At 45.9% G+C, this 20,534-nt stretch overlaps 1 protein-coding gene across 4 annotated transcripts in view; it reads right to left on the bottom strand.

Moving 5' to 3' along the window:
* The window catches only part of SBF2 (SET binding factor 2), a 586,574-nt gene extending 566,602 nt beyond the window's left edge, over positions 1–19,972 (bottom strand). For all 4 annotated transcript variants that reach the window (XM_038765198.1, XM_038765199.1, XM_038765200.1 and 1 more), the window contains exon 1: positions 19,859–19,972. In XM_038765198.1, the coding sequence (XP_038621126.1) occupies positions 19,859–19,913 (55 nt within the window). In that variant the 5' untranslated portion in view covers positions 19,914–19,972. The remainder of the gene's footprint in view (positions 1–19,858) is intronic.
* Positions 19,973–20,534: the final 562 nt, after the last annotated feature.

The raw sequence follows: 20,534 nt of genomic DNA, 5'->3' as shown, positions 1-20,534 counted from the left end.
TTATTAATGATATATTTTATTAATGTAATGACATTTAATAATATAAAATAAATATCAAAGTAATGTTTAATGATAATATGTAATATTAATGACCTATCCCTAGTTTATGGACATAACTGCTGTGGGGCTGGGCGAAGCAGAAGGGAGTGGGAGAAGAGGAAAGCCGGGAGGGCCCAGTCTGGGAAGACCTCTTGGCGGAGATGTACCTTCAAACATCCTTCCCCTCCCCACAGCACCTGTATATATTTGTACAGATTTATTACTCTATTTATTTTACTTGTACATACTTACTATTCAATTTATTTTGTTAATGATGTGCATATAGCTTTAACTATATTTGTTCTGACGATTTTGACACCTGTCTACATGTTTTGTTTTGTTGTCTGTCTCCCCCTTCTAGACTGTGAGCCCGTTGTTGGGTAGGGACCGTCTCTAGATGTTGCCGACCTGTACTTTCCAAGCGCTTAGTCCAGTGCTCTGCACACAGTAAGCGCTCAATAAATACAATTGAATGAATGAATAAGGCTTCGAAGTTGGGAAGAGTAATTGTCTATTGGATATGCTCATTCACCTGAGCAGCCGACCAACCAGAATCCCCTCCCCTTCGCTTGGTTTGCAGGCATTTGCCTAATTAACCCAGTGGTCCCTCCCTGAGTTCAGACAACCAACCTGATTATTCATTCATTCATTCAATCGTATTTATTGAGCGCTTACTGTGTGCAGAGCACTGCACTAAGCGCTTGGGAAGTACAAGTTGGCAACCTTCTACCCAATTCTTAGTACAGTGCTTAGCACGTAATAAGTGCTTAACAAATGCCCCAAATATCATACTAGCCCTAAAATGGGCAGAGGACCCTTTATCGCTATATTGCACTTTCCCAAGTGCTTATTATGTTTGTACATATTTATTACTCTATTTATTTATTTATTTATCTTACTTGTACAAATCTATTCTATTTATTTCATTTTGTTAGTATGTTTGGTTTTGTTCTCTGTCTCCCCCTTCTAGACTGTGAGCCTGCTGTTGGGTAGGGACTGTCTCTATGTGGTGCCGACTTGTACTTCCCAAGCGCTTAGTACAGTGCTCTGCACACAGTAAGCGCTCAATAAATATGATTGCCTGATTGATTGATTGATTGGCTAGGAGGCCCCCCCTCCTAAAAAGTGGATTCACACAACACACACACACACACACACACACACACACACACACACACACACACACACGTATATATATATATACATCTTCTCTGACCATTAAGGAGTTTTAAGCTGACAGAATAAGGCCCCACGTCTGATGGAGCTTGTATTTTATTTTGTTAATATGTTTTCTTTTGTTCTCTGTCTCCCCCTTCCAGACTGTGAGCCCACTGTTGGGTAGGGACCATCTCTATATGTTGCCAACTTGGACTTCCCAAGCGCTTAGTACAGTGCTCTGCACACAGTAAGTGCTCAATAAATACGACTGAATGAATGAAAGTGATCCTTTCAACACTCCACCCCTTTCATAACTCCCTTTGGACTCTTCCTTCACAAAGGCAACCTAAAGCTGATCAAAAGAACTGTCTCTTCTACGATCTCTGAAGTCTTGAAACTGCTTGAAGGCTTTTTTTACTAATTCTGCAACTATATTTAATTCTGAATGAACTTTGGAAAATATGCTACAACTGTATTGCCTATAGCAAGTGTCAAGGGAAAATGGCAGGCATTCTTTTCAAATTCCCCAGGATTGTGTGGGACAATTATGTAAAGTATCAGCACAGTTTGCTCCATTCTGGGAGGCATTTTCCCACTACTTTCCCTTGCAAATGACTCTGTACGCCATTCTTTCTATACTTAGTTGAAAAAATTTTGCTTCGATGCCGAGCTAGGAAGGACATCAGGCAAAACATGACCGCAACTATTGAAATCAATTTGTTTCACCTTAATTTTGACTCAAAAATTGAGTCATTTTCTTTAGACATATCAGACTTGAATATTCCAAGTTTATCACTCTTTAAGGTTTATGAACCATATCTGTGACACATAAAGAAACTGTAGTGGGGAAAAAAAACAAAAAAAAGGAACGATTTCTCCCTTCCAGGACCGATAAAGGCAAATTCCAGCCCATCCTTTACCTTAGCAATTAATTAGGATTGCATTGGGCCACCGAGAAAGGATTCATTCAATTGTATTTATTGAGTGCTTACTGTGTGCAAAGCACTGTACTAAGCTCTTGGATGGCGTTTACTGCATAATCCTTTCCTATGAGTCTTGTAACAGCTCTTTCTACTGAATCAGCTACATGGGAGATGGGGGCAGGGGTGGGGACTTTTAGTCATATTTCTACAAGGGCCTTTCCCTTCATCGATGGCTCCCTCGCTGGTATACTGGAATGTCTGACAACATAGGGCCCAGACTACAAATTAATATTAATATTAGCACTACTGGAACTCCCTCTGCCATAAGGTCACAAAGTGAAATGAGACCCAGAGGGATAAGACTCATTAATAACATTAAAACGCCTCCAGAGTTAATGCCACTACACAGGATATTGCCAACTGTGTTCCCTAACCTCCTTTTTTGATGGGCAATTTACTGTAAGTCTGTTCCTCGGCTTCCCCTGTAAAAACGCATTAAAATGTAATCAGCAGAGTACATTTGGGGCTGATATTAGGAAACCGGAGTTTGTAAAGCACTGAGTTTCCAGCTATGATTGTGTAAAGCAAAGACTCTAATTTTTATTAAAGTTATATGAAATCAACAAAATTATCTGCATCTTGCAGTTAATTCCAAGTTTTCTGTTCACAATGGACACAGTCTACATATGTCCGCATGTATAGATAGATTTATAGAGATATCAAACTGCGGTATTTTATATATGCATTAAAAATCCTGAGTTGTAAACCTAAATGATACATTTCCACACACGTTATTTCTTCTGAAAGAGAAATCAGCATAATAATTTTTGAATTTTTCCCATCCCCAAGAAAAAGATGTGTGGGAAAGAAGCGGGGCAGAGGACCCTGTAGGAGTGTGGAAAGAGAGAGAAATGAGAGAAAACAGTGACCTGAATATAATGTAGAAATCCTATGATGCTTTTATGCCTTCCTTAAATCAAACCCTTTCCTTCCATTAGAATGTCCACACTACAGTATTCTAAAATGAGATTCTAAAGAAACCACGAAAATTAAAAAAAAAATAGGGCAGAGAATAAGAGGCATGAGAAGTGGAAAAAAAAAATCACCAAAACTCATTAGGATACAATAGTCAAGCAAGGAGAATAAAAATAAAAAGAACCTAACCAAAAAGCCACATTAAAAGCAGATTATGAATTAAATAGATCAGAAAGAAATTTATGGGAAAAGGAAACTTTCCTAATACCAGATGCTTTTTTTCAGCCTCTATTCTAAACTTAGCAGAATGGAGCTTTTTCATTGATTCTTCACAGAAGCTGAGCTAACCAGATATAACTTGAGAACGGAATGTTGAAGAAAAATGTACACTTTGTTGTACAAATATAAGGCAATTCAATTATTTAACAAAAGAGCAGAAAAGGATTGTTCCTAATACAGAAAAATAAGAGCCACTTATGACTGCGCCCCAAACATCATATCTATGAATTTATAAAAGAAAAACAGATGTGCCCCTTTCACAGTCTTAGGTCTAGTCTTATTGTCTCCAGAAACAAGACAGCTATCCAATAAAAAAATGTCTTAGCAAATTAAAAAAGAGTCTCTGAAACCTTAAATTCTTTATACGTAGCTCTTTATACGGCCAGGTGCTTGTAAAAGCTCGACAAATATTTTCCTGTAAATCTAATTCACTCTAACACTGTTCATCATTCATACAGCACACATTTCTAATTCACCTTTGAAAGTTGGATTAAAAACTGAAACATCAGTTGTATTCAAATTAAACCTTTGTTCTTTCTTTTTGAAAGACATACTCCTTCACTCTTCTTTCAAGACAAAGTGGATCTATTGTGTTCCTTTTTAAATCAGATTTGTTCATTCTCGCTGATCACTAGGCTGTATCGGCAAGGAACAGGTCTACCGATTCTGTTGTACTGTATTCTCCCAGGTGCTCAGTACAATGCTCTGCACCCAGAAAGCGCTCAATAAACACCAGAGGATGATGATCAAACCCTAATCAATGAAAATGCACAAGTAATAATGATGGTATTTAAGTGCTTACTACGTGCAAAGCACTGTTCTTAGCGCTGGGGGGATATAAGGTGATCAGGTTGTCCCACGCGGGGCTCACAGCCAATCTCCATTTTACAGATGAGGTAACTGAGGCACAGAGAAGCCAAGTGACTTGCCCAAAGTCACACAGCTGACAAGTGGCGGAGCCGGAATTAGAACCCACGTCCTCTGACTCCCAAGCCCGGGCTCTTTCCACTGAGCCACGCGGCTTCTCTAGTATGAATGAATATGAAACAAATATGAATGTTTCCTCTAAATTGTCACGATGCCTGCTGACCAATAGGAAGGAGAAATGCACAGGAAATGGCCTGTGGAAAATATTTGCAAAGCCTCAGTTCTAATTTCCCAAAGCCCAACTTTATTACTGCAACAAATGAACTTCCATCTTGGCTGAAAAAAGAGCACTTGCAGCTCAAACCAATATTTAAGAGAAAGACGGAAAAATCCAGCCCACTTAAAAACCCCATCTGCCCACAGGGCTGATCCCATCCAGCTCCAAGGAAGCCGGACTCACTCATCAACCGCCTGGCTTATCACGCTCCATCAATAACGGTGGGTTGAGGGACAGTGCCTGGAACAGAGTAAGAGCTTAACGAACACCATGATGATGAGGACGATGATGATTATTATCATTATTAACCACAGCATGATTTCAGGAGCTATAGATCTGCCACTCTTGGCTACGTATATCAGTTAAACCGCAAGAGACAGAGTGATTTGCTCTAGTGAGCGAATACAAACTAGATTCACCAGGAGGTTACTTTGTGAAAAAGGTTCAGCAGTGTGATAAAAAAATAAAGGAGAAGCAGCGTGGCTCAGTGGAAAGAGCAAGGGCTTTGGAGACAGAGGTCATGGGCTTCGAAGCTTCTGAAAATTAATTCCCGGTGCATACGACTTCAAGACGACCACTGTAATGCAGCAGTACTAGCAGAAACTCCACAGCCGCGGGTGCCATTTTACACATTATGCTTCCAGTACAAACGTTAAAAATGATTTGTACCATCGTGCTGGATTCAGAGAGAGCATTTCCAATGTACATCATTAACTGTATTTTTACGGCTGGTCAAGGTACCAAACTAAAAGTACTACGGATGCAGTAAAATGTCACATATTGCCGCAGCTCCTTATTTGGAAAACACCTGATCGGATGAAATCACGTCGTTTGAATCACTGAGCCGATGGAAAATAGGAGGTTAGCATCTCAGTCTCAGAATTTCTGAGGATGATCTAATTTTTTTTTTTTTAACAGATACGGTATTTAAATGAATAAGAGCAAGCACGGGCTGGAGGAACCTATTGTCTTTTCTCCCCCATTCCTGCTTCCTGTTTCTGTTTCCCTTACCCTATGACCCCTACCCCAGCCTTCCTCCTCTGACTTCCTTACTTTCGTTCAGTCCCTTACTCACCCCTCAGAAATATTGCAGCTAAGCAGCTTTTTGCTGCTAAGATAGTCTGAGAGTCCAACTGTGTGGGAAATGCACCAGCCAGCTCGACCAGGGTTCCTGTTAAAAGGGAGGTGATTCCTCTGACCATTTTCCGGCTCCTTCGAGTAAGAGGAATTGGCTCACGGCTGGGAATGGGGGCGTGGGGGGGTACATGACAGGCCAGATCAGGAATACAAATCAACCCCCTGGCAAATTAGGGCTCAGGTAACCCTTTTGCATCCCACTAAGTTGAAAATGATTTTCCTCCAAGTTTTTCCAAGGTCTTCATCACCAGGGCTCAGAACCTTAACTCTCTTCAGAGCACTTGCTGAAAAGATGGCTTTTTCTTTCCATCCATCTTCTGAGCCTTTCTTTCCAAGTTACCTCCTGGTGATTCTAGTTCAAATTAGCTCAAAGGGGCCAATCCCTATGTCTCCTGGGGTTTGATAGATGTACCTAAACCAAGGCTAGCTAACCTTTATCTTCTGAAACCATGCTATGTAATGATAAAAACAGTTGTGGTACTTGTTAAGCCCTTACTCTGGCATGCCCCATTTAGCCTCCATTCCCACACCACATTCCCTTAATGACTAAATTGAGGCCCTCAATACCACCCTCTCTCTTCAACTCAACTCTCTCGCTCCCCTAACCCTTCCTCAATCTTGTACCGCTAATCCACAGCCCTGGATCGCCACTACGGTCAGCCTCCTTCGCTCCTGTACACGGGCCGCAGAGCGCCACTGGCAGAAATCTAGATATTAGGCCGACCTCATCCACCTCAAGTTCATCCCTGAGTGCTTTAACTCGGCCTTCTCCACTTAGCAAAATTATTTCTCCATCCTTACTGACATCCATGCCCACTGCCCTCACTCATTGTTTCTAACTCCCTCCTCAAACTTCCTGTTCCCCTATCTCCCCTATCCCTTGCCCCTAATGACCTGGGTTCCTATTTTATTGAGAAAATTGAAACTACCAGGAGTGATTTCCCTAAAATCTTCCCTGCCCCTCCCAGTCCCTGCCGCTTCCTGCCCCTTCTTTAACTCTCCCTGCCCTTTCTTCAACTCTCTCATTCTTCCCAGCAGTATCTCAAGGGGAGATCTCCTGCCTTCCTCAAAAATCCACTGCCTTCCCCTGCAAGGCCAACTCCATCCCTTCACACCTTATTAAAACATCTGCTCCCTCCCTGACATCATCTTCAACTGTTCACTCTCCAATGGCTTCTTCCCCACTACTTTCAAACATGATCACATCTCCCCTATCCTAAAAAAACCCCTCCCTTGACCCCAGGACTCCCTCCAGTTATTGCCCATCTCCCTCCTATCATTCCTCCCCGAACTCCTTGAGCGAGTTGTCTACACCTGCTGTCTCAAGTTCCTCTTCCCCGATTCTCTCCTTAACCCCCTCCAATCTGGCTTGCATCCCCTTCACTCAACAGAAACCACCCTTTCAAAGGTCACAAATGATATTCTTGCCAAATCCAATGCCCTCTACTCCATCCTAATCCTCCTCAACTTCTCAAATGCCTTCGAAACTGTCGACCACCCCCTTCTCCAAACTCACCTTTGCTGACACTGTCCTCTGCTGATTCCCCTCATGTCTCTGGCTGCTCATTCTCAGTTTACTTTGTGGGCTCCCCCTCTATCTTCCACCCCTTAATTGAGGGTGTCTCTCAAGGTTCATTTCTGGGTCCCCCCCTTCTATTCTCCATCTACACCCACTCCCTTGGAAAACTCATTCACTCCCATGGCTCCAACTACCACCTCTGTGCGGATGATTCCCAAATCTACATCTCCATCCCTGATCTCTCTCCCACTCTGCAGTCTCGCATTTCCTCCTGACTTCAAGGTATCTCTACTTCTCTGGGCCTCAGTTACCTCATCTGTAAAATGGGGATTAAGACTGTCAGCCCCATGTGGGACAACCTGATCACCTTGTATCTACCCCAGCATTTAGAACAGTGCTCAGCACATAGTAAGGGCTTGTAGACGGCACTACCATCCTTCCCGTCTCACAAGCCCACAACCTTGGTGTCATCCTTGACTCCGATCGCTCGTTCACCCCTCACATCCAATCCATCACCAAAACCTGCCGGTCTCACCTCCGTAACATCGCCAATATCTGCCCTTTCCTCTCCATCCAAACCGCTACCTTGCTGGTTCAATCTCTCATCCTATCCCGATTGGATTACTGCATCAGCCTCCTCTCTGATCTCCCATCCTCCTGTCTCTCCCCACTTCAGTCTATACTTCACGCTGCTGCCCGGATCATCTTTGGGTAGAAACGCTCTGGGCATGTTACTCCCCGCCTCAAAAATCTCCAGTGGCTGCCAGTCAACTCACGCATCAAGCTAAAACTCCTCATCCTCGGCTTCAAGGCTGTCCGTCCCCTCGCTCCCTCCTACCTCACCTCCCTTCTCTCCTTCTACAGCCCAGCCCGCACTCTCCGCTCCTCTGCCGCTAACCTCCTCACTGTGCCTCATTCTCACCTGTCCCGCCGCCAACCCCCAGCCCACATTCTCCCCCTGGCCTGGAATGCCCTCCCTCCGCACATCCGCCAAGCTAGCTCTCTTCCTCCCTTCAAAGCCCTACTGAGAACTCACCTCCTCCAAGAAGCCTTCCAGATTGGGCCCCCTTTTTCCTCTCCTCCTCCCCATCCCCCCGCCTTACCTCCTTCCCCTCCCCACAGCACCTGTATATGTGCTTGTACAGATTTATTACTCTATTTATTTTACTTGTACATATTTACTATTCTATTTATTTTGTTGATGTGCATCTCACTTTATTTCTGATTGTTCTGCCAACTTGACACCTGTCCACGTGTTTTGTTTTGTTGTTTGTCTCCCCCTTCTAGACTGTGAGCCTGTTGTTGGATAGGGACCGTCTCTATATGTTGCCAACTTGTACTTCCCAAGTGCTTAGTACAGTGCTCTGCACACAGTAAGCGCTCAATAAATACAATTGAATGAATGAATGAAAGGGCTTAACAAATACCATCACTATTATTATTATTACTTGGATATCCTGCAGCCACCTCACACTAAACACGTTCAAAACAGAACTCCTTATCTTCCCATCCAAACCCTGTCCTCCCCGTGACTTTCCCATCACTGTACACAGCACTATCATCCTTCCTGTCTCGCAAGCCCATAACCTTAGCGTTCTCCTTGACTCCTCTCTCTCATTTAACTCACGTATTCAATATAAGACTAAATCCTGTAGGTTCAACCTTTACACATCACTAAAATCTACCCTTTCCTCTCTATCCACCCGGCTGCCACATTAATCCAGGCATTTGTCCTAACCCACCCTTACTGTATCAGACACTTTGCTGACTGCCCTACCTCCTGCCTCTGCCCCCTCCAGTCCATATTTCACTCTGCTGCCCGGCTCATTTTTCTACAAAAACGTTTGGTTTTTGTTTCTCCATCCCTCAAGAACCTCCAGTGATTGCCCATCCACCTCTGTATCAAACAGAAAATCCTTACCGTCGGCTTTAAAGCCCTCAAGTTCCTCGCCGCCTCCTACTGCGCCTCGCTACTCTCCTACTACAACCCAGCCTGCATTCCTCTAGACTGTGAGCTCATTGTGGGCAGGAATGTGCCTGTCCGTTGTTGCACTGTACTCTTCCAAGTGCTTAGTACAGTGCTTTGCAAACAGGAATGGCTCAATAAATACGATTGAATGAATGAATGAATGCACACTTTGCTCCTCTAATACTAACCTATTCACTGTACCTCAATCTCATCTATCTCGCTGCTGACCTCTCACCCACGTCCTGCCACTGGCCTGGAACACCCTCCTTCTTCATATGCGACAATTTCCAACTTCAAAACCTTTTTGCAGGCACATCTCCTCCAAGAGGCCTTCCCTGACTAAACCCTCCTTTCCTTTTCTCCCACATCCTTCTATGTCACCCTGACTTGTTGCCTTTATTCACCCCCACCCCAACACCACACCACTTATGTATATATCCTTAATTTATTCTTATTAATGTCTCCCTGCCTCTAGAATGGAAGCTCCTTGTGCACAGGGAATGTGTCTGTTTTACTAGTGTTATATTCTCCCAAGTGTTTAGTACAGTGCTCTGCAAACAGTAAGCACTCAATAAATATGACTGATTGATGCTTGAGGAAACGAAGTATGATTACGAATCTTTATAGGAGATTCAGGTATAGAAAGCTTGCTCTGCTGTGTTCTCCACTGTAAGCTCGTTGTGGGAGGGAACGTGTCTACTAACTGGCTGTACTGTACTCTTCCAAGTGCTAAGTAATAATAATAATGATGGCATTTATTAAGCACTTACTATGTGCAAAGCACTGTTCTAAGTGCTGGGGAGGTTACAAGGTGATCAGGTTGTCCCACGGGGGGCTCACAATCTTAATCCCCATTTTACAGGTGAGGTAACTGAGGCACAGAGAAGTTAAGTGACTTGCCCAAAGTCACACAGCTGACAATTGGCGGAGCCAGGATTCAAACCTCTGACTCCAAAGCCCAGGCTTTTTCCACTGAGCCACGCTGCTTCCCGTGCTCTGCCCACAGTAAACGTTCAATAAATATGACCAAATGACTGTGGTCATGGTTTCCCAACTATGGTGAAGAACTAAGCCAGTTTAGGCTGAACAGCAGACTTCATTTCTTCACAAAGCACCATAGATGAGGCTAAACACCTCTGTACACCTCTGCACGCCTTTGAACCCTTCTCTCCACTCGGGCCTTTTTTAATGATTTTTTTAAATCATTAAATCATTTTAAATCATCATCTTTCCAGAAAATTGATGCAAGACTGTTTAATCCCAAAATTTCAGGTGGTGGAGAAAGCCATCATAATGTCTTTATCTTTTCCAGCACCGTGTGATGACCCACTGAACTGTCACTGTTCTGAGCTCCTCACTGGACAATGATGGCTTTTAACGAGATCCAATTCACTTAGTGCCACCTGCACCATCCATTTCTAACTTAAGTTCACCACCTTCTTCTGTTCAGGCACCTCTTCGATGCCTTGAAAAGCTGACAACCTGTGGGCAGGGCTTCCTCCAAGTTCCTCCGTGCAATGTTTAATGTGTCACCAGGACCAGGAAGGGGTTTATTTACCTCAGCCATTATGTCAGGGCTGGCCAGGCATATGTGGTATTTGTTTAAGTATTTATTAATGCCAAGCACTGTGCAAGGTACTGGGCTAGATATAATAGATAAACTACAGTCCCCGCCCGACATGGCGCTCACGGTCCGGCGAAGCAGTCCTTAATTTCCACTTTGCGGATGAGGAAACTGAGGTATAGAGAAGTTCAGTGACTTGCCTACGGTTATACCGCAGGTAGTGGTGGAGACGGGATTAAAACCCGGGTCTCTGGACTCCTGGCCCTGTGTTCTTTCTATTTGGCCAGGCAGCTTCCCAATGTTCCCTGTGTGGAATAAGTCACCAAACAATAGAGTTTGAATTCCCATGGTTGTAACCCAGGGTATCCCCCACATAAAAAATGCTATTTCTGGGGCATTAGCAAAAGTCCATTCAGCCCAATAGTCTGTCTGCAACAGAAGCATCATCTGATGGCCCAGAACCCATCATTATAGAGCTACCTATGATTTCCTGGGGAGAACCGATTTTCCCCCTAGATGGGCTGCCTGACTTTTGATCCCAGCGAAGCTCCCCCTGCCACTTCTGCCCACTCAGTTATGAGATTTTTCTTGCAGCTTATCTCCATCCCCACGCCATTTCGCTAATCAGAAGAGCTTAGTGTCACAACCTGAAGGTTCACTGGGCCCTCCTTCTAGATCACTTCTGAACACGTTAAGTCAAAGTGATCCTAGCACTGATCACTGGAGGATCTGACGATTTTCATTTCTCCATTTGGAAAAGTGATTGTCTCCTCCTTCCTTAGCTCTCAGGTATATATGGCCAATCAACCATGAACGGTATTGATTGAGTGCTTATTGTGTGCAGAGCACTGTTCTCAGGGCCTTGGAGAATACACTTTATTTCTGACCTCTCTAGTTGGAAATAATTTATGTTGCTCTGCCCCACTAGAGGGTAAACTCATTGTGGAAAGGAACTGTGTCACTTTGTGACTCTGGATTTCCCAAGCACTTAGTAAAACGCACTGCACCAAGTGGGCACTTGATAAATGCTACTATTATAATAATCATGGCATTTATTAAACTCTTATCATGTGCAAAGCACTGTTCTAAACACTGGGGAGGTTACAAGATGATCAGGTTGTCCCACGAGGGGCTCACAGTCTTAATCCCCATTTTACAGATGAGGTAACTGAGGCCCAGTGAAGTTAAGTGACTTGCCCAAAGTCACACAGCTGACAATTGGCGGAACCGGGATTTGAACCCATGACCTCTGACTCCAAAACCTGTGCTCTTTCCACTGAACCACGCTGCTTCTCTTACTTTTAGCCAGCTTTCTGTCCATGGCAGAGCCTTTCCTTTGATATCACAACTCAAATGCTATGGAAATAGAATCTTGTCAAAGGCCCCTTGAAAAATCTACCTAATACAGCCAACTGTTCTCCTCTCTCCAAATCTTCCTGACCCCATCAAAAATTTTCAGCAGATTAGTGAGATGTGATTTCCACTTAGAGAAAACATCCTGTATTTCCCCCAACAAGTTGGACTATCCTCGGTGCACAATGACCCTAAACTTCATTGCAAAACAATTCACGTTCCAAAGGACACCATACACCATGGACACATCACATATGCTTTGCGAAACAACTGGCAAGGTGCTGAAAGCACCTTCCTTTAGAGGTGGAGCCCCAACAACTTTGAGGGGGGCCCTTCAGTAGTAGTAGTAGTGAAGTTAATTAACATACACTGACTAGGTAGGATGCTAGATCCAACATTATGTTCAGTATGTCAATAATAGCCCGTCGCCCAAGCTTTAAAGAGCAATCCAGAGGATTGTGATGAATAATATCTATGGGCTATTCTAGGGCAACTTTCACTTATAGTCCAGGTCCACACCAGCAGAGTAAAGTGTACGTTAAACAATGCACTCGGTTCTTCTGTAATGCAAACTTTCACGATGCGCTTTGGACAGAACACTGTTAGGGAATTACAGAACGTTCTTCCAGCAGTATGTGCCTTTCTGGAGAGAAAATTGATTAATTCATTCATTCACTCAATCGAATTTATTGAGCTCTTACTGTGTGCTGAGCACTGTACTAAGCACTTGGGAAGTACAAATCGGCAACATATAGAGACGGTCCCTAACCAACAACGGGCTCACTGTTGGGTCCATGTGAGCTACGCCCAAAGCACCCATACTGTGAAATGAGGGGGTTTTTTAACACAAAATTCATCAAGCACTTAATCACCCCTGTTATGGGACAACTAAGTATATCCTGGCTAAAACTGACCCAAACACCCACCCTACCAAGATTCACTCCTTCATTCAATCATATTTCATTCAAAGCCATTTCCCCCCACCCCCAGAAGAAACATACTTTGGGGCATTTTTTCTTTAGACTGTCTTTCTACAGACGACAAATTAACTGCTTCACTACTACTACTTCCACTTCATTCTGTGCAGTGTAGACCCACCCAAAAAGTCACCTCAGTTATGGACCCTTAAACAGTTGCTTTGGTAAAGTGAAAGTAGTTTGAAAGTTCCTGCTGGGCCCCTGAGCTCAATGAGTAGGAGGGCAGGGGTCCAGTGCAAGGTGAGGACATGAGTTTTGTGCGCGAAACCTATTTGCAGCCAAAGTGCCAAAGCCGGCCCGTAGCACTACAGACCAACAAAGGATCGCCAGGATAATCACACACACTGTGGCCCATGAGAGCCAACTAGTTGCAGGATTCCCGGGAAGCCTCCCTACTAAATCAAACCTTCATCATGGCAGGCAGAGGCTCAGCATGCACGCCCCTAACTCTCTCAACCTCCCATCGCAGGGAGAAGCGAGGCAGACTTCAAGAGAAGTCCAAGAAGATGAAAGCCAAGAGAATAATCAAACACGTGCTTAGAAAATAGTCAATGATGCGTCTGTCCAACTAATAAAACACATGTGGAACATATGAATACAAATTCAGGAGATCTGACAACACAACACAAGGTGTTTGTACTTATAACCTGACATATGGATTTGGAAATGAAGCACTTGTCACAAAGGTTTGACGTACCATAAAGCTTTCCTTTACCCTGCCATTTCACACGCTCAGTTCTGTTCAATATTAAAATACAGGATGGCATTTCATTTGAAGCGTACTATCAATTTTCATTTTAAAATTTTCTCAATTGGGAAAACTAGATCTACTTCCACAAACTGAAGAGAATCCCCAGGAAGTTTAGCATAGAATCTTTTAAAGAGTCCGCGTGGTTTCTTAAAAAGCTAACACAGGGTCAGACCTTGAACTAACGGAAAACATTTAAAACAGACGAAAATGCAAAGCTTTAAAGAACGTTTTTAATAATTCATAACAAAAGTAAACTTTTTTTCTAGCTGCTATCTGATCAAATTTTCAACATTATTTTACCGCATTATCGAGTGCTCACGACTCGCTAAGTAGAGACAGTTGGTTGACTGCTTTCACGGTTCAAAACTGGGTGCAACTTGAGTTGAAATTATCGAACGGGCAAACAAAATATAGTTCATAACCACAGTAAAAAGTATACAACCGTACATCGCTTTACAGGCATGTGTATTTGTCACTGCTGTGACAATGCTTTTATGATAGGGCTCCTAGGTAGCGCAAAATGCTTAGTGTAAATCAACAACCCCTGAAGCAGCAACAGGAGGAGCTATGTTGTTGACAACTCTTGACAGTGTAGTGCCATGTTGCTTCACCATACTAAACTCATTTTGGCAGATCTAAAAGAAGTGCGTACCCCAAGAAAAACAGACAACTCCTCACATAAGTCTTATGTAAATCTGAGAGAGGGAATATAAACATCAAAAAACAAACCACTGCAATTCTTCTAGAGGAAGTCATTCATGTTTCAGTTGAACTGCACTCTCCCAAGCACTTAGTACAGTGCTCTGCACACAGTAAGCGCTCAAGACGTACCGATGATGGGTTGGAAGAAAAAGCAAGTGTTCTATATCATTTTCCTCTGCAGGAGGAGAAGCAAAATTCACATATGTAGGCGTGAAGCCCCGCCGGCTTGCCATGTCCTCCTCAGCAGGGGGAGGAAACAATATTCATGTGGGTATGAGGCCCTACTGGCCTGCCATGTCCTTCTCTGCCAGAGGAGATAATATTCATGCATGTAAGTACAAGATGCTGCTGACTTGCCATGTCCTCTTCTGCAGGAGGAGGAAACAATATTCATGCATGCGGGTATTGAGGCCCTGCTGTCTTGCCATGTCCTCCTCTGCAGAGGAAGGGCAATATTCATGTACGTGGATATGAGGCCCTGCTGGCTTCCTATGTCCTCTTCTGGAGGAGGAAACAATATTCAAGTATGTGGGTATGAGGCCCCGCTGACTTGCCATGTCCTCCTCCGCAAGAGGAGGAAAAATATTCATGTAAGTGGGTATTGAGGTCCGGCTGCCTTGCCACGTCCTCCTCTGCTGGAGGAGGAAACAATATTCAAATATGTGGGTAGGAGGCCCTGCTGGCATACCATGTCCTCCTCCGCTGGAGTCGGAAACAATATTAGTAGGAATCAAATTCGTGTAAGTGGGTATGAGGCCCTACTGGCTTGCCACGTCCTCCCCTGCAGAGGAGGGGCAATATTCATGAATTTGGGTAAGAGGCCCTGCTGGCTTGCCATGTCCTCCTCTGTATAGAAGAGGTCATATTCACATACGTGGGTAGGAGGCCCTGATGGCTTGCCATGTCCTCCTCTGCTGGAAGAGGGAACAATGCTCATGTAAGTGCATATGAAGCTCTGCTGGCTTGCCATGTCCTCCTCTGCATAGAAGGGGTCATATTCACATACGTGGGTAGGAGGCCCTGATGGCTTGCCATGTCTTCCTCTGCTGGAAGAGGAAACAATACTCATGTAAGTGCATATGAGGCCCTGCTGGCTTGTCATGTCCTCCTCTGCTGGAGTAATAATAATAATAATAATAATAATGGCATTTGTTAAGCACTTACTATGTGCAAAGCACTGTTCTAAGCGCTGGGGGGCATATACAAGGTGATCAGGTTGTCCCATGTGGGGCTCACAGTCTTAATCCCCATTTTACAGATGAGGGAACTGAGGCTCAGAGAAGTTAAGTGACTTGCCCAATGTCACACAGCAGACATGTGGTGGAGAGGGATTCGAACCCCTGACCTCTGACTCCAAAGCCCGTGCTCTTTCCACTGAGCCACGCAGCAATATTCATGGAAGTGGGTATGAGGCCCTACTGGCTTGCCATGTCCTCCTCTGCATAGAAGGGGCCATATTCACATATGTGGGTAAGAGGCCCTAATGGCTTGCCATGTCCTCCTCCGCTGGAAGAGGAAACAATACTCATGGAAGTGCATATGAGGCACTGCTGGCTTGTCATGTCCTCCTCTGCTGGAGTAATAATAATAATAATGGCATTTGTTAAGTGCTTACTATATGCAAAGCACTGTTCTATGCGCTGGGGGGATATACAAGGTGATCAGGTTGTCCCATGTGGGGCTCACAGTCTTAATCCCCATTTGACAGATGAGGGAACTGAGGCTCAGAGAAGTTAAGTGACTTGCCCAATGTCACACAGCAGACATGTGGTGGAGACGGGATTCGAACCCCTGCCCTCTGACTCCAAAGCCCGTGCTCTTTCCACTGAGCCACGCAGGAATATTCATGGAAGTGGGTATGAGGCCCTACTGGCTTGCCATGTCCTCCTCTGCATAGAAGGGGCCATATTCACATACGTGGGTAAGAGGCCCTGATGGCTTGCCGTGTCCTCCTCTGCTGGAAGAGGAAACAATACTCATGGAAGTGCATATGAGGCCCTGCTGGCTTGCCATGTCCTTCTCTGCTGGAGTAGGAAGCAATATTCATGGAAGCGGGTATGAGGCCCTACTGGCTTGCCATGTCCTCCTCTGCAGAGAAGGGGCCATATTCACATATGTGGGTAGGAGGCCCTGATGGCTTGCCATGTCCTCCTCTGCTGGAAGAGGAAACAATACTCATGGAAGTGCATATGAGGCCCTGCTGGCTTGCCACGTCCTCCTCTGCTGGAGTATATATGTATATATGGTTGTACATATTTATTACTCTATTTATTTTACTTGTACATATCTATCCTATTTATTTTATTTTGTTAGTATGTCTGGTTTTGTTCTCTGTCTGCCCGTTTTAGACTGCGAGCCCACTGTTGGGTAGGGACTGTCTCTATATGTTGCCAATTTGTACTTCCCAAGCGCTTAGTACAGTGCTCTGCACATAGTAAGCGCTCAATAAATACGATTGATGATGATGATGAGTAGGAAGCAATATTCATGGAAGCGGGTATGAGGCCCTACTGGCTTGCCATGTCCTACTCTGCAGAGAAGCGGAAATATTCACATACGTGGGTAGGAGGCCCGACTGGCTTGCCATGATCTCCTCTGTTGGAAGAGGAAACAAAACTCATGCAACTGGGTATGATACCCTGCTGACTGGCCATGTCCTCCTCTCCAGAGGAAGGGCCATATTCACGTATGTGGGTAGGAGGCCCCGCTGGCTTGCCAGGTCCTCCTCTGCCAGCGGACACAACATCCATGTCTGCGGGTAGGAGGCCTTGGCCCAGGCTGTCTTGCCACCAAGTCTCGCTCCTGGGCCCACAGTTGGTCTGTGGGGCCCCCACGACCTCCTCTCATTCATTCCGTCGTATTTATCGGACGCTTACTGCGCACAGAGCGCTGGACTAAGCAGTTGGGAAGTACAAATCGTCAACATATAGAGACTGTCCCTACCCAACAAAGGGCTCACAGTCTAGAAGAGGGGAGACAGCCAACAGAACAAAACAAGTAGACAGGCTCTCCGGATGTGGCCGACCCCCCCACCATAATAATAATAATAATAATGGTATTTATTAAGCACTTACTATGTGCCAAGCACTGTTGTAAGCACTGGGGAGGTAACAAGGTGATCAAGTTGTCCCACGTGGGGCTCACAGTCTTCATCCCCATTTTACAGATGAGGGAACTGAGACCCAGAGAAGCTGTGACTTGCCCAAAGTCACCCAGCTGACAAGTGGCAGAGCCGGGATTTGAACCCACGACCTCTGCCTCCAAAGCCCAGGCTCTTTCCACTGGGCCACTCCCTCAGGTGCCCCAAATTTATTTGGTCTGAACTGAAGGCCTGGGTCGTCGCCTCCTCCCCTCAGGCACCGTGGCTCAGTGGAAAGAGCACAGGCTTTGGAGTCAGAGGTCATGGGTTCAAATTACAGCTCCGCCAATTGTAAGCTGTGTGACTTTGGGCAAGTCACTTCACTACTGTGTGCCTCAGTTACCTCATCTGTAAAATGGGGATGAAGCCTGTGAGCCCCCCGTGGGACAACCTTATCACTTTGCAAACCCCCCTCTCCCCACAGCACTTAGAAACAGCGTGGCTCAGTGGAAAGAGCCTGGGCTTTGGAGTCAGAGGTCTGCCAGTGGAAAGAGCACGGGCTTTGGACTCAGAGGTCACGGGTTCAAATCCCGGCTCTGCCAGTTGTCAGCTGGGTGACTTTGGGCAAGTCACTTCACTACTGTGGGCCTCAGTGACCTCACCTGTAAAATGGGGATGAAGCCTGTGAGCCCCCCGTGGGACAACCTGATCACTTTGTAACCTCCCCAGCGCTTAGAAGCAGCATGGCTCATTGGAAAGAGCCCGGGCTTTGGAGTCAGAGGTCATGGGTTCAAATCCCAGCTCTGCCAGCTGTCAGCTGGGTGACTTTGGGCAAGTCACTTCACTACTGTGGGCCTCAGTTCCCTCATCTGTAAAATAGGGATGAAGACTGTGAGCCCCCCATGGGACAACCTGAGCACCTTGTAACCACCCCCCCAGCGCTTAGAACAGTGCTTTGCACATAGTAAGTGCTTTATCAATGCCATTATGATGATTATTATTATTAGTTCTTCTAGACCGTGAGCCCATTGTTGGGTAGGGACCGTCCCTAGATGTTGCCAACTTCTACTTCCCAAGCGCTCAGTACAGTGCTCCGCACACGGTGGGTGCTCAATCAATACGATTGAATGAATTTATTTTATTTTGTTAGTATGTTTGGTTTTGTTCTCTGTCTCCCCCTTCTAGACTGTGAGCCCACTGTTGGGCAGGGACCGTCTCTAGATGTTGCCAACTTGTACTTCCCAAGCGCTTAGCACAGTGCTCTGCACACAGCAAGCGCTCAGTAAACACGATTGATGATGATGATGATGATGCAGCGTGGCTCAGTGGAAAGGGCCCGGGCTTTGGACTCAGAGGTCACGGGTTCAAATCCCGGCTCCGCCACTTGTCGGCTGTGTGACCTTGGGCAAGTCACTTCACTTCTCTGGGCCTCAGTTCCCTCATCTGTAAAATGGGGATGAAGACTGCGAGCCCATCATGGGACAACCCGATTACCTTGTACCTACCCCAGCGCTTAGAACAGTGCTTTGCACATAGTAAGCGCTCGACAAATACCAACATTATTATTATTATGATGATGATGATGATGATGATGATGATCTGCCACTTGTCGGCTGTGTGACATTGGGCAAGTCACTTCACTTCTCTGGGCCTCAGTTCCCTCATCTGTAAAATGGGGATGAAGATTGTGAGCCCCTCATGGGACAACCTGATTACCTTGTACCTACCCCGGCGCTTAGAACAGCGCTTTGCACATAGTAAGCGCTCAACAAATACCAACATTATTATTATTATGATGATGATGATGATGATGATCTGCCACTTGTCGGCTGTGTGACATTGGGCAAGTCACTTCACTTCTCTGGGCCTCAGTTCCCTCATCTGTAAAATGGGGGTGAAGACTGCGAGCCCCTCATGGGACAACCTGATTACCTTGTACCTACCCCGGCGCTTGGAACAGCGCTTTGCACATAGTGAGCGCTCCACAAATACCAACATTATTATTATGATGATGATGATGGATGAATGAATGAATGAATGAATGAATGGTGTTGTGCTCCCCTCAGCGCGAAACCACGTGCCTCGCGAGACCACGTGCCGGGCGCGCCCGCGCGCGCTCGAGCGCGAGGGAGGCGCGCGTGCGCACGAGGGGCGGCCGGCCCCGCCCCCACAGGACAACGGCTCCCCGTGGTGGGGGGGAGCGGGAGGAGGAGGAGGGGATGATGGCGGAGGCACATCCCACCCCCGGCCTGTCTCTCCCCCGCAGGCCCGGCCCCCAATGGCCCTTACCTGTCTTCTCGTGGTCAAAGCCCACCACGATGAAGTAGTCAGCCAGCCGGGCCATGGCCGCCGCGCCACAGAAAACCGTGCCCGTCGCCGCCCCGGCCTCCCCGCCGCCGCCGCAGCGCCTCCGCAGCGCCTCAGCATTTTCCCGGCGGCGGCGGCGACATCGGCGGCCCCTCGGCCATGTTTGACAACCAGGGGGCCTTCTGCGCATGCGCGCACCGCCCCGCCCCTCCCCTCACACTCCGTCAGTCAGTCAGTCAGTCAGTCCGACTGACTGGGCGCTGACTGTGTGCTGAGCGCCCTACGAACTGCTTGGGAGAGGCCCCTACAACTATAAACGGACACATTCCCCAATCAATGCCGCTATTAATTGTGTCTATCACTTCGATTATTCATTCATTCAATCCTATTGTTTGAGCGCTGACTGTGTGCAGAGCGCCATACAAGTGCTTGGGAGAGTTACCATATTCATTTTTTCATTCATTCAATCATTGTTTGAGCGCTGACTGTGTGCAGAGCGCCCTACGAACTGCTTGGGAGAGGCCCCTACAACTATAAACGGACACATTCCCCAATCAATGCCGCTATTAATTGTGTCTATCACTTGGATTATTCATTCATTCAATCCTATTGTTTGAGCGCTGACTGTGTGCAGAGCGCCATACAAGTGCTTGGGAGA

Source organism: Tachyglossus aculeatus, chromosome 22 (genome assembly GCF_015852505.1).
Source record: "Tachyglossus aculeatus isolate mTacAcu1 chromosome 22, mTacAcu1.pri, whole genome shotgun sequence".
NCBI classification, from domain to species: Eukaryota; Metazoa; Chordata; class Mammalia; order Monotremata; family Tachyglossidae; genus Tachyglossus; species Tachyglossus aculeatus.
This window is presented reverse-complemented; position numbering and strand designations above follow the sequence as displayed.